Source organism: Rattus norvegicus, chromosome 2 (assembly GCF_036323735.1).
Source record: "Rattus norvegicus strain BN/NHsdMcwi chromosome 2, GRCr8, whole genome shotgun sequence".
In the NCBI taxonomy this organism is placed as follows: Eukaryota; Metazoa; Chordata; class Mammalia; order Rodentia; family Muridae; genus Rattus; species Rattus norvegicus.
Genome location: NC_086020.1, coordinates 171,888,094 through 171,902,557, shown reverse-complemented (window position 1 = coordinate 171,902,557; position 14,464 = coordinate 171,888,094). Strand labels below are relative to the sequence as shown.

The 14,464-nt window shown below is 44.6% G+C and overlaps 1 protein-coding gene across 8 annotated transcripts in view; it reads left to right on the top strand.

Annotated features, from left to right (window-relative positions):
- The window catches only part of Trim2 (tripartite motif-containing 2), a 151,540-nt gene that overhangs the window by 47,636 nt on the left and 89,440 nt on the right, over positions 1 to 14,464 (top strand). For 4 of the 8 annotated variants that reach the window (XM_039102639.2, XM_039102638.2, XM_039102640.2 and 1 more), the window contains exons 1-2: positions 443 to 1,262; positions 3,441 to 3,666. The exons of 3 other annotated variants lie outside the window; for them this stretch is intronic. In XM_039102639.2, coding sequence (XP_038958567.1) covers positions 3,532 to 3,666 — 135 coding nt within the window. In that variant the 5' untranslated portion in view covers positions 443 to 1,262; positions 3,441 to 3,531. Of the gene's footprint in view, positions 1 to 442; positions 1,263 to 3,440; positions 3,667 to 14,464 lie in introns of those variants that run through there. One more of the 8 variants, XM_039102644.2, reaches the window with a different exon arrangement.

The following is a 14,464-nucleotide window of genomic DNA, read 5'->3' as shown; positions in this document are numbered from 1 at the left end:
TCTCAAAGGATCCCTTTAGTTTCTAGCCAGATGACAGGATCCCAGTTTATGGACAAGTAACCTAGCTTCCTTGTCATTCACCATAGGCAAGGTTTTGTCCTCATTGCCACATTCAGGATCAGCTAGTGCCCAGCCTCTTTGTTCTAGAGCCTGCAGAAGCCCAAAATTTAAAAGGTTTGTCTGGGAGGTGGTGGCAGGTCGGGGATGGGGGCGGAGAACTGTCTTTGGACTCCAGAGTGATTGAAAATCCCCATCTGTGTTCTCCCCAACCTGTGTTTCTTTGACTGTAATTTTGCCGGGTTGGGAACTGGTAAATCTTCCTGGCACAACCCGCCCTAGACTGTAGAACACTCGAGAGTAAGTACTGACTTCACGCTGTCCAAGACACTCCAAAGCGAGGAAGGGACAGGATGGTGCAGGGTGGTGGGGGTGGGGAGGCAGCAATTTTGCCCAGCTGTTTTGGAGAGTGAAAAATCAATTTGCAACGACAGCATTTCCTCATTATTTTCAGCGCTGACTGTATGACAATTGACTGGTGAATTGGAATTAAAGCAAATGCCGAGCTCCCCCCCCCCCCGCCCCCTTCATGTTCAGCAGTGTTTGCTTTCAATACTGAAGGCTGGGCGGTGGAGGCCGGCTGATTCGAGCTCGCTCAGCCGGGTGCAGCTGAAGTCACTTCCCCTGCAGGGACAGAGCGTGCTTTCGTGGGGTGGGCGGGCGGTGTGTGTGTGTGTGTGTGTGTGTGTGTGTGTGTGTGTGTGTGTGTGTGTGTGTGTGCGCGCGCGCGCGCGCGTGTGAGTTTTCCGCAGTAAACCTGAAAACCCAGCCAGCCGCGGATTGGCGCATCCCAACTGCGGCCGCCTTAGTCATCGGAGTCGTTCTGGAACTGGGCACCAACTTGCGTGTTTGTCCGCGGCTCTTTGTGCGCGGATCAGCTGCGGTGTGGGCTCTGGCATTTAATCCAGGATTTGCCTCTGCGCGAGGCTTATGGAAAACAGATGTCTCGCCGCTCTGGGACTGAGCACAGAATGGAAGTGACCCAGAGGGGAGCTGTTTGGCACCGACGACACGGAGGGAAGGCCCCGGCGCGGCCCGCGAGGCCAGCTCCGCTCCTGGCGTCCGTTCTCTCTGCCGAGTCCGCCGCTCACACCGCGTCCCGCAAGCGAGTCGTGTGACCGCGAGGCCGCGTGGGGCGGGAGCCGGGACACCAGGGTCCGGGGCCGCCAGAGATCCGGGTGCGAGCAGCAGCCGCGAGGGTCGCGGTAAGTGTCCCTGAGGGCAGGGGCGTGCGGGGCGCGGGCATTTCGGCTTGGGCTGCGGCTTTTTGGTGCTGTCATCCTGCCAACAGTGTTCCCAGGGTTCCACAGACCCCTGCAGACACTGACCTGCGAGGAACGCTTGCAAAGTCATTTGGAGAAGAAAGCTATTCTACAATCTTAAAGCTTGGAAAGGCATCTTCTTTTTTCGCGTCCTTCCTATTTCTTAAAAAAAAAATGTTCTTTCTCTTAGAAGGAACTACTCAACTAAATTCCCTTCCGATTAGTTTTTAAGACCAACTCATGCTATACTTCTGCTTTATTAAAGGGGGCTTTTTGATTGATGTTGAAAATTGCATGCTGCTGTCAAGAGGTGAAGGATTGGGGGTGGGGAGGAAGCTTGTCCTAAAAAAAAAAAAAAATGCTTGTCAGATGCAAAGCATCCCGCGAACCCCAGACCCTTTCCCATTCGTAATCTAATCAATTCTAGGGAGCAACTGACTTATTTTCTGCACCTCCTTAGTCGATTTAGGACACAGATAGCATTAGATTCAAATGCTTTTTAATTTGGGGGGGCGTGTTTGTTTATTTTGAGGTTCTGGGGATCAAATACTGAACTAATCAAAAAGCTGAACTAATGAGCTCCAGCTCTCAAATGCCTTTTAGGGAGTACATGTAAGAGCATTCAGAGCTCTGAGAGTCTAAAGATTAGGCTAGACCCTAGGATATACCTGAGAGGTTGTTCTTGTGACAGTGTGCCTATTTATGCCCTCCCCCCACTTCCCACCCTCACCCCTCCACCCCCCACCCCCCCATACCCCAAACCCCCACACCTCCACCCCCCCACATCCCTTCTCCCGCCGCTGCCGCTCAGTATTTGGCATTTCTTTTTTTTTTTTTTTTTTTTTTTGTTTTTCCTTCTAAAATGGAGCTTAACCTTCACATCTGGATCCTTAGAATATAGTTATAAGCTCAGCAGAGCATAACTAGTATTTCCAGATTCCTTACTGGGGGCGGGAGTTATCGTGCTGGATTGTACATGACCTCTAGTTTCAGATTTCCACTTGATTTCACCCCTGGCAGTTAGCACTGGCCCTTCAACTCCAAGTAACAAAAGAGCAGGAGTGATTCAGAGCACTTGGTTCACCTCGGCCTTCACCAAAGACAGAAAGTAGTTTATAGACCTTTTATGACACGTATTACATTCCCATCCTGTTTAAATGTAGTAGGCTCATGTCATCATTAAAGACCAATTAGGAAAAGACAGGCTCTGCCTCCCTTCTCCCTCAGGTAAATATGGATTTTGGTGAGTTGGGCAAGACCTTCCACACTCAGGATTGAGCAGGGAAGGGTCACACCATATCTCACTGCCTTCCTGTTAGCGTCTTCTTTTCTTGACAGCATCCCCTTTCTTCCCTCACTCACTTGTAGAATTCTACTTCACTCAATTACCGTGACCTCATTTTGGATTGTGGCATGCATGAGGTCATCACCTGTCATTATCAATGTTTGTTTAGGTGAAAATGTTCCCTATCAGTATTTTCTGAGAATGTCTACCCAAACCTTACCTTTATTTTCCTAGAAAACTCTCCATTTAATAAATTGTACTGTGTCTGTCAAAAAGCAAATGTGGCAGCCATATCTTTAGTTATCCTTGTATCATCCTGTTACTGTTGACTTGCATGGATTATTGTTTGGTAAGATTGTAGTTTTTATTTTATACTGAAGTACAAGTAGAAGGAACTGATCATAGGACACTAAATATAAATGGGTTAGAAATTACGACCAACATTACATGCTCTGACTTTTTTTTTTTTTCCTTTCCTCTGCCCTTGGGTTGAGAAGTCTATTGACTCTTTAGGAAGAACTGATAGTTACCATTGCAGATTAAGAGTAATTTGTTTACAATTCAAGCTACAGCAGTTTACTGCTCTCCAAATTCATTACTTTGAGGCTGTGTCTCATTCAGTGAAGATATCCCAACGGGGTAATATTAGCAATTTCCAAAGAAGCTTTGGAAAAGAAGTCCCAGAATCCTGAAAGGAAAATATCAGATTATCCTCCTTTCTTTACCATGGCTGAAGATGATGTTGCTTAGTTTATCTTATTTCTTATCTTGCATAATCAATATGTAAAAGGCAGTGTTCTTTGATTAGTTTACTCACTGAAGGTTTGTTCTGACAGGTTCTTCAGAAATGCCTTTTCATGAGGTCGTTAATGATTAAGGCTGGGACAATGATGGCATTCTCAAGCACAACCACTCCAGAATGTCTGCATGAGTGACCCTGCCAGTCAGAGTTATCATAAAACCCTTGTGGCAGAGACTGAGGCCTTTATCAGACCCGCCATCAAAGTCAAAGTTGGCTCCCTGCACTCATGGCTCTCACAGCTAAGATTCAATCAATGGAAGGTATTACCTTATTGCTGACATTCCTTATTCAGTTAGGCCCACCATGGTATCGTGTTCCTACTGAACAAGCAGCCCCCTTTTTGTCTGGTCCTTACTCCTTAAACAGCACATCAGAACTGTAATTCAAAACTGCATAGGCATTACAAACAATCTGAGATGACTTAAAATGGGCAGGGGATAGGCATGGGCTATGTGCAATAGTGTGTGGTTTATTAGAAGCACTTAGTTATATGCAGAGTTTAGTTTCTATGGGGGTGAGGATGTCCTTGAACCAACCCCTTCAGATACCAAGGAATTGCTCTATTTCTTATATTCTTATATATTAGACTTTAAAACTGAATGGCTAGTTAGCAAGTCTCTTACTTAATTATTTTATATGTATTTTATTCACATTGGTGTCTGGCTTGCATGTATGTTTGTGTGAAGGTGTCGGATACCACGGAACTGGAGTTACAGACAGTAGGTCCTGGGACTTGAAGCTGGGTCCTCTGAAAGAACAGCCAGTTTCCTTAAGTGCTAAGCCATCTCTCCAGCCCCTAGTTAGCAAGTCTTTAAAAAGAAAGCCCCACAAGTTATCAGTGTGTTCAATGCAATAAGTTCTCTGGAAAAAAGAGATACTTAAAGTCTCATTGTATGGAGGGTGTTTGATCTTAGACACAAAAGGAACTGACAACTGCAACTCTTTTGAAGTAAATAGAAAATTAAGGGGGATAAATATGGTGATACCAAGCCAATATTTACTTCCCACATGGATTTTATGTCACTTGTGGGGTTTGGTAGAAGTTAAACCTTAGAACCAGTACTTATGTTGGCACGTATTAAAATTTCTTCACGATGGTTACCTCCTATGTTTTATATATTTATATATTTAATATATATAATTTATTTCCAATGTAAATAAAATACATATAAAGTAATTAAATAAAAGAGACTTGCTAATATATATGGTTACTTCCTAAGTTTTATATATATATATGAATAATATATAAATATATACTATATATTTATACACACACACACACACATATTGCATCCTGCCATTGACTCTCAACTTAATGATAGAACAGAAATATCATTTCTCTAGAATTTTCACTGTTCCCATTTCACTGAACACATTGTATGTCTACATGAAATTTATTAAATTTACTTATGCAGAATGGTCCTGGGGGGTGCTGACATCCTGGGGTCTGTAGATATGGAAGGTATGGGTTGCCTCCTGGCATGCACAAGGCCCTTGGTTTCATCCAGCACCACACCAAAAAACAAACAAACAAAAAATTGCCTATCCGAGTCCTTGGATCAAACAAAATCAGTGTAATCTGCCTGCATTGTCATCGACCTGTGGTGGGTTAGAAATGTGCAAATGGAAGTGACGGATACAGGCTTCCTTCTGCTTAACTGGAAACAAATGAATCCACCTGAGACATCCCAACTTCCACATCTAGCTTCCAGTAGCAGTTTGCTGAGGATGCTAGAGATGGCCGCAGCTCCAGGAAGTGATTAGATTTTTAAAATTCCCGTCTTCAGTGTGTAAATGTTGTTGGGTTTTCAGAGTGTCTGCTTCTCTTAGAGATGCCGTGTACCTCCCTTTAGATGCACCCATCAATTTAAACTAAAGTATCAAGAGAAGTTAAAAATCATTCTTACCTTTTCCTCTCTCCTTTTTAGACCTAGACCAACGCTGTAGAATTCTCTGTGTTGTTTTTCAGAAGTGGTGATTTTTAGACCCCCAAATATGGCAAGTTACAGATTTTGGCTTTTGTAAGACCAAAAAGTGGTGGGAAAGTTAGAAGGTTTTGTTTTGCTTGTGGGTAGGGGCCTCACACTTACTAATAATGAACTCTACCTCAAGTCCCTACAAGTGTTCATTTAGATTGTTCTGCTCTGTCTGGTAGAAGGAAGGAAAGGCACTTTTCAAGACACTATTCTAGTCTGTCGGCCAAAGAGATTTATGGAGAAAAGATCTGATTTCAAAGTCCTGCTTTATGAGCTGGAAAGGCAATGATGCAGATGTGGCAGTGTATAAAGTCTTCCTTTATACAATGTATCAGGCTCCTAAGCCCAGAAGCCATTTTCAAGCATTGGTAATGTCTTTTGAGTAGCTACTAGGAGCCTCCTTCTCCCACCAGTTTCCTCCAAGCTTTCCCTCCAGCTGGGACTGGTGCTACCCCTCTGTGTTGTGTGACACTATTCCTGTGGAGGCATGAACAAATGTCTGCTCACCCCAGATAGGGAATCAACTACAGATCAAAGTAAGGACAAAACCAAAGTCCAATTTGATGAACTATTGAGCTTTATTGGGGTTATCTCCAGGAGGAGAGATGACTCAAATATGGATGCAACTCCCAGCCCCATCCCCAACATAGGTGACAGCTCACCACAGCTGGAAAGCTGGAGCATTCTACACAGCTTAGAGGCAACTCAACAGATTAGAGAGTGTCTCTTGATACCCGTGGTCTGAGCCTTTTCTAGGTCCCTAGGCTGGTTTCTGCTTCTTCCAGGTGACTGGGGGAGTCCTTACTTCTTGTAGGCAATTAGGTTGGTCTCTTTCTTCCAGGTAGTTCCGATCTGAGCTTCTTCTAAACAGCACAGCTTGCTGAGAGTCTTCTAGGCAGGTCAGCTGGTCACTGTCTTCTCGCTAGTGGCTTGGCAGGTCTGAGAGTGTCTCTCAGCAATCCTTACTGCTTATATATGCTTAGGGAGAGAAAGGCCTAGTGTATTTGTTATGTTTTAGGAACTTCCGGAGGCATGAGTTGCTTACTTCCTGTGTTTAAGGAGTTTCCTTGCAGTATACAATGTTTGACTTTTCTTGAGAGTATCCTATACCCTAATAAACATCTCCCTAAACTGGAGGTTTATGGGAAGATTGCTACCACAACACCCTGTCATCCCATCCAGTCAGCTCTTAGGTGGCTGAGGCAGAAGAGACCAGCCTAGAGCTACATGGTGAGACTGTCTCAAAAAAAGCACAACAGCAAAAGAAATCTTTGGGGAACTTGGAGGTTCAGGTGCAAACACTGCCTGGAAGAGTCTAAAGACCTCTGGGACTGAGATACATGTCCCTTGGTGGTAGAAAGTATCTTTTTGGGTCTTTAAACATAACCAGTGTCCTAGTATTTGTTGCTTACTTACTCTCAAAGACACTTAGTAGCCTTGCTCCCAGAGGATTACTTCCACAGATGGCCAGTTTTGCAGTGGCTATGAGCGGGATGGGTAGTTGCAAAATAACCCATAATGGGAGTGTTGCTCGAGGGTAAATGATAGACACTCTTGAGCTTTGCAGTAATTGAGAAGATGATATCAGACCCCTGCAATCACGAAAATAGCCCCTCAGACTAAACAAAGACAAAGCCGTCTCATTCTCTTTGACTACATGCAATTTATTTAAATTAGTGTTGCACTTTCTGCCATCCTCTGAAGCCATCGTCTGAGGCCAGCAAATTGAATAAGTTTTCGGGGCCTTTGCTTAGAGATGTAAAAGGTCTTAGGCACATTGAACAGGATTTGCATCTTGTTAGCTTTCCTGTGTGTCTTTGGCCACTGAGGACAATGGAGAGCGCAAGTCTGTTTTTTTCAGCCAGACGGTCTGCCTTGGTTATGATTCTGCTGGGAATTAAACTTGCTATCTAGGAGCCTGGGGAAGGTGAGGGAGCAGCAGGAACTTTCAGAACACTCAAAAGAAGCAAAGCTTGGGGTCAGACCTGACCCCCCTCTTTCTTACAGTTTGAGATTACAGTTTACCTTGGCTGAAGCAGAGGCTTCCTCCACATGCAGGGATCTCTTTGATGTTACCATGTGAATTGTTTCCTTCTAGATCTGAGTTACTGACCCGTCTTTGGTGTGCAGTATATAGTCAGAGTCCTTCCTTTCACCCAGTGCATTGGATTCTGCTTCAGTCAAAGAAAGAAGCTGTAAAGTCAAACATTGTATGAAATGTAAATGCATAATTTGGGTCCTCCTTGAACCAATATTTTACATGGCCAAGAAACAGTCTTCCAAAGAGAGTAAACGAAAGGCTACTCACAGGGGCTGAAAGCTTCAGGGTTAGCCACTTGCTACCCATAAACACCTATGTGGCTCACAGATGTTCTATTTGATGCCCTTCACCTTCTGTTCCTTGTAATAGGAGTCACCCTTGCTTACCCCTCTATTTGCTCCTATCTTTTTAAAATTTTTTATTAGATATATTTCTTTATTTACATTTCAAACGTTATTCCTCTTCCTGGTTTCCTGTCCATAAGCCCTCATTCCCTTCCCTCCCCTTTCCCCATACGGGTATTCCCCCTATACACCCCCCTTACTGCCCCCCATATTCCCCTGCACTGGGGCTCCAACCTTGACAGGACCAAGGGCTTCCCCTTCCACTGGTGCCTCAACAAAGCTATTCTCTGCTACCTATTATTTGCTCACATCTTAGTTATATAGTTAGTACCTCCTGGCTCTCTAGACCAGAGGGCCCCAGCCACTGTGCCTTATGGAGGCTTGTCATGGCTGAGACAAGCAGTACTGAGTAGCTTTAGAACGGTTTTAAGTACAGGAAAAGTAATCTTGCCAGTGAGAAAGACTAGGCTACAAGCTCACACTCGATTTATGCAACTCTGTCAATGGTAATAGGGATGTCAGCATAGTGACTTGCTGTGCAGAACAAATGGCCAAAGCTGGATATCTTTTCATCTCACTCTGCCAATAATGAAGACAGTGATCAAAACCGAATGTAATGAAATCAAGTTTGCAGAGTACCAACCCCAGATCGTTGCCATTAAAATTCTCCTTTGCAGAGAGCTGTTTCCCTTTCATGAGAACAATACGTTCACCATCTGCGTAGCACACACTCTGCAGCACAAATGCACTGTGCTGATAAATGGTCTCTTTCACTCCAGTCATGTGGCTGGCACCATTCTGCGTGCAATGAAGTGACAGGGAGCCGTTTGCCCAAGGGAGGGATGGAAGCCAGCGCAATCCCTTTCTGTTTTTCCTCAATCTCTGCTATGAAGTAGCAATTACCCTAGGAGGTTCCTTCCTCTCTCGCCCTCTGCTCCCAACAATTTTCCATCCAGAAGTCTGAAGTACAAAGTAATCTATGCCTGAAGCCTTAAACCTACTCTGAGCTGCACAAACCAGCCACTAGACAATGTAGAAAGGTTTCGTAGGGGCCGCAGGTGTGGTTCAGCTGTACAACACAAGCTTAACATGTAACAGACTCTGAGTTCATCCAGGCCCCAAAAGAAAACACTATCAGCTACAACCCTAACCCCCCAACTCACTTATAAATACAGTTTCATTAAACAATAAAATACTAAATTTCTCAGGTATTTCCTTTATAAATATTTTGCCTGTAAGTTACGTGTTTTGCTTAAACAAAGATTCTAAATTTTTAATACATTTATTATTTATTTTTAAAATTTAAACATCTATAACAGGTCAAATTCATATAATTTCATATTGCCTCCTCCCTGAACCTCTCTACGTGGATCAAGTTGGCTTTGAACACTCTGGAGATTCACATGCCTGTCCTGTGTGCTGGGATTAAAGGTGTATGCCATCACTCCTGGCTTTTCCTTTCTCTCTCTCTTTCATTCATTCTTTCTTTCTCTCTACTGGCTTTGAGCCCAAAGCCTTGTCATGTTCATGGGAGCTCTATCACCAAGCTATACCCACAAGTCCCATTACTACCTAAAGAGCCTCTAAACACCCAGAATAGGTCTTTTTTTTTATTTGCTTTCAATAGTTAAATCAGTTTCTGTTATGGAAGAAGACAGATTTATGGGGTTATAAAATTGAGAATTCCATCTGCATAGGGGCTGGTTTGCATTTATAATGCGGAACAAAATATTCTCGGCATGCTTGAGGCTTATTTCCAACAGAATGTTCAGTGCTAAACCCCAGTCAAGACAGAAGTAAGTAAAGTGCTTTTCCTAGATGTCTCCTAAGCCATTTGCTTTTTCTCAGGTCTCTTAGGTAAATGCATTCACCAGAGTGACATCAAGTCCTCCATGAACCAGTCAGGCTTCAGACAGCCGTATACAGACATTCTGCTAGTCTGCTAATGGCTGGTCAGGAAGGTATAAAAGATCCCCAGACCTATCGCTTCTCGGCCTTTTGGCTAAGATCAAGTGTAAAAGATCCCCAGACCTTCTGCTTGTACCCTGTGAGACCACCCAGGGCTCAGCCTGTGACTGCACACAATGGCTATTGCAGTAATTAGAGTTTACAGCCACAACTTGGAATTATTGCTTCTTGGTTCATTCACAATCTTTGGTACAAGTTTTCAGAACAAAGATCAAAGGTGACATGGGAAGAGAAGGTTCAGCTGTGAGGCAGAGGCAGGGGAAATTAGAGGTCAAGGCTAGCCTCACCTTTCTAGTGAGTTTGAGGCTATCCTGAGCTAAGTAAGCACGGCCTAGTACTATCCCCTCTCTACTAAAGCATTCGTTTATTCACTTTAAAACAGAAACAGTTCACTTAAAGTCGTGGGGCTGGAGAGAGCATGGAGCTCAGTGGTTAAGAGCACTGACTGCTCTTCCAGGGGTCCTGAGCTCAATTCCCAGCAACCGCATGGTGGCTCACAACCATCTGTAATGAGATCTGATGCCCTCTTCTGGTGTGTCTCAAGACAGCAACAATGTACTCATATACATAAAATAAAAATTTTTAAAAATTTAAGTTAAAGTCATATGGAGGCTTTCATGAAGGTTTGGGAGTTTGAGGCTGTGAACACCAAACATACGGACTCTGTCCCACTGCAGTGTGTCTTATTTGAGACAGGCAGTGAGGCCAACAGCTCTTCCTTGATCTGCAGTGTTCATGGGACAAACTGTATTGATACTTGTAGTTGGATTTCCATTCTGTTTTGCTTGAATGGTTAGCATGGATAGCTTTCAGTTGTAAATCAGTAGAATTCAATTAAGACAGAAACAAAACCCACAAACAAGCAAATGTTAAACTCCTGGCTTAGAGTAATACATTACCGTGTGTGTGTGTGTGTGTGTGTGTGTGTGTGTGTGTGTGTGTGTGTGTGTGTGTGTGTACACGAATGTATATATCAGAGATGTTTATTGGAGACTGTAGGTGGTTTCTCTCTGGAGCCTAGGGTACTGGAGCTGCCAGGAAGATTGAACTGACAATCTACTGTCTCTCTCTTATTTATTACGGTTGCCCTGTTGACCCACCAGGATATGCTTGGCTATTTTCTTTACTCTTCCCACCACTCTCTATTAGTCATGAAATTTATTGGCTCTGGTGGCGTGAATCTAGAGGAACCTGCTCCTTCAGCTCAAGCCCATAATTCCTTCAGTGCGGCAGTTAACTAGCTGGGCTCCCTTGGCACGGAGACAGTAAGAATGATTTACTCTCAGAGTTGAGAAAGACTTTACCTTTAACGAATTCCCTTCAGGGCTGAGGGTGGGCTTCAGTGGAACAATGCTTGCTTACCTGTGTGTGCTGGATCCTGGCTTCCTTCTCCAGCACCTCAAGTAAAGACTAAAACACAAATAGATACGTTGTCTCCTCTACGACCCTTTGTGTGATGTAACATGTTAGAAGGAATGCTCCAGGAATTTGATGGCTAAAAGGACTATTCCCACCTAGGACATCCTTCTCACTAGACCCGATGCTCAGTAGTTCCTGACTGAATGATACATGATGAAGAGATACTAGGAGCCAGAAAGGTAGCTTATGCTAGGGCCCTTGCTTAGTATGCACGAGGTCCTGGCTTCCACATGTAGGTACAATAACAAGAGAATTGTGGAAGACTCTGAATGAAAGTGTCTCCGTTAGGGTTTCTATTGCTGCGACGAAACTCCAGGACCAAAAGGCAAGATGAGGAGGAAAGGGTTTCTTTGAGTCACACTTCCACATTGCTGTTCATCACTGAAAGGAAGTCAGGACAGGAACTCAAACAAGGCAAGATCCTACAGGAGCTAATGCAGAAACCACAGAGGGGTGCTGCTTACTGGCTTGCTCCTCGTAGCTTGCTCAGACTGCTTTCTTATAGAACCTTTTCTTGTAGGTCCAGGGATGACACCACTCACCATGGGCTGGGCCCTCCCCGAATCAATCACTATTTTAAAAAATGCTGTCTAGCTGGATCTTATGGTGGGTTTCTCAATGGAGGTTCCCTTTCAGATAGATAGCTCTAGCTTGTGTCAAATTGACATAGACTTGCCAGCACAGAAGAGACAATGTAGAGTGCAAACAGATCTAAGAAGGCATTCTGAAGAATGCTTTCCAATAATGGTGAAGAAAAAAAGTGGGAGGAGCTTAACAGACGGTCGGACGCACCGCAGGAGGGATCGGTTAATAGACATGTGTGAGGGCAGCCCATCAGGGTCTGTGGAGAGTCACTGCGATGAAGAAAATCAAAGCAAAGAGGCTCTTCATGTGGCCGTGGCGGTCAGCCACAAGGGATGTGCATGTAGTGCTGACGTTGAGAGCTGTGACAGGTACTGTTCTATGCCTCTCATCTAGCTGAATGTAGCTTCAGGCATTCCTTGGCTTCTGGATGGCATTCTCTCTATTGTCACATCTTTTCTCTCTGTCATCTTTCCCCTTTTTACAAGAACACTAGTGAGATTAGGGTCCGCCCCGAAGTCCTCATGAAAACCTGGTTTGACCTACAGTCTCCCTGACTTGAGATGGCTTGGTTTACAATTGGCAGCTTTACTGTGATATGAAAGTGATATATATATCCTATAGACGCTGTACTTTCAATTCAGAATTTTGAAATATTGTTTTTACTTTATGTGTATGAGTGTTTGCCTGCATGCCTATCCGTGTGTAGTGTGTGTATGTGTGTGGAGTGCTGGGGGGGGGGGCAGAAGATGGAGTCAGATCCCATGGGAGGGAGTTATAAATGGTGGTTAGCTGTCATGCCAGCACTAGGGATTGAAACAGAATCCTCTGGAAGAGTAGCCAGTGCTCTTAACTCTCAACTCTTAACTCTCGACCATCTCTCTGGTCCTGAATTCTTAATTTTGAACACTTCCTGAGGCAGCAATATGAAATTTGATCATCTTGACACGCAATCTGGCCATGTAATCCAGCCACAGCACCCCAGTCCACCCTATCAGCTCATGAGCACAATTAGAAAGAAGTAACACACTCTAGGAGGTGCTGGGCGGTGCCTGGGGTTTTAGATGCAGGTCTCAAACACACCAAGTTATTCAACATTCTTGCATACATTTGGCTTTGGAGGTGGCTACCCAGCTGTAGGCACAGGGTAGGCTAAGCTAAGATGTTGATTAAGAAGAGGTATTATTAATGCATTATCTATTTACAACCTTTCCAGCTTCAGGAGGGTTTGTGAGAATGTAACCGCAATGTGGGTCGGGGAGCACCTGTGTCTTGAGGTCTCTTGTGGGGAGATATCAGCTCAGCAATGGGGACTTGGGCCACAGCAGGGACTTTTGCAGTGTTGAGCAGAAGAGTGAGGCGCTGAAAGCAGAAAGTTCTAGCAAGTTGACTGAGCAGAGACTGATAAATGCATCAGAGGAAGAGAGCTCTGTTGGCCTGTGAGGAAAGTGCGGGAAGAAATATGTAAAATCCAAGGGAAGAATCCACAAGCCTTAAGCAGGGACAGTAATGGTGTATTTTGGATGTGGCACCTGATGCCTGGAAATTTCTATTGCTTCCTCTGGTCTTGAGGACTGAAAAGTTGATGCTGTGTTATCATAGAGTCTAGCTGAGGAGAAGTCAGGGAGAGGTCTCCCCTAACAGGGTCTATAGCTGCCAGAGGCAGGAGGATGAGCCCCAGTGCCACAAATGTTAGCTCTTTGGAGATGGCTGCTGGACCAGCTGTCCTCCCATGGGATAGACTTGGATTTGGGTTTTAGATGCATAGCAGCAGTCCTTTAATCCCCAGAGTAGGTGGGCTCTCTGACAGTGGGAAGCTAAGCCTGCGGATTGCTATTTCGGTAGCTTTCTGGACTTGGATGATTGCCAAGAACCACCAGTCCAAGAAGCGTTTATAGAAGTCAGAGAGAACAGAGGAGCTCTCCAGTGGAGGCTTTTGCAATAGGATGATTGGGAAGGCAGAGAGTGGTCTGAGCGCTCGGGAAGACTTTGTATCAACAGTGAGGACAGTGGAGAAAGCAAGTACCAGGCAAAGAAAGAAGGAAAGAAAGAAAGAAAGAAAGAAAGAAAGAAAGAAAGAAAGAAAGAAAGAAAGGAAGGAAGGAAGGAAGAAAGGAAGGAAGAGGGTGATTGCAGGATGGCAGGATAAGAAAAAGGACCATAGACTTTTACTCTAAAGCTGTGAGTTTTCCTACGCAGGGAAGTCAGTGGACAGACTTACAGTGTCAGAGGCTGGTATCATTGGCCCCAAATGACTGTGTGCAGGCCAGAAAACTAGGAAACCAATGGGCTCCGAGGAGCTGGAAGTCTCAGAATAAGAGAGATCAATGAGGCAGAGGCATCCTCAGTCTGAGACTGAAGACCTGGAGTCCCATGTGGAGCTGTTAGTATGAGTCTATACTCAAAGGCTGAAACATAGGGAGATGGAGGTCCGTGGGCCATAGATGGAGCAAAATTGTATTCACTCAGGAAGAACTGATAATGCACAAGAATGTGTGCCTCATCTTTACTTTGTCTTCCACAGTTCCCCCAACCAGCTTTCAAGGAGCGTCTTCTCCCCTCAGTTTGCTCACAAATAGCAGTTAACCTTAACATTGACTAGGAGTCTGCCTCCACCCAAGCCAACATTAACCAGCAAACTGATAGAGTGGCAGGCGAGCCACTCGGTGGCAGGCAGGCCACTAAGGAGTTGTTTGATGAAAGAGAGCATGACACGTCTTTCTGTGGA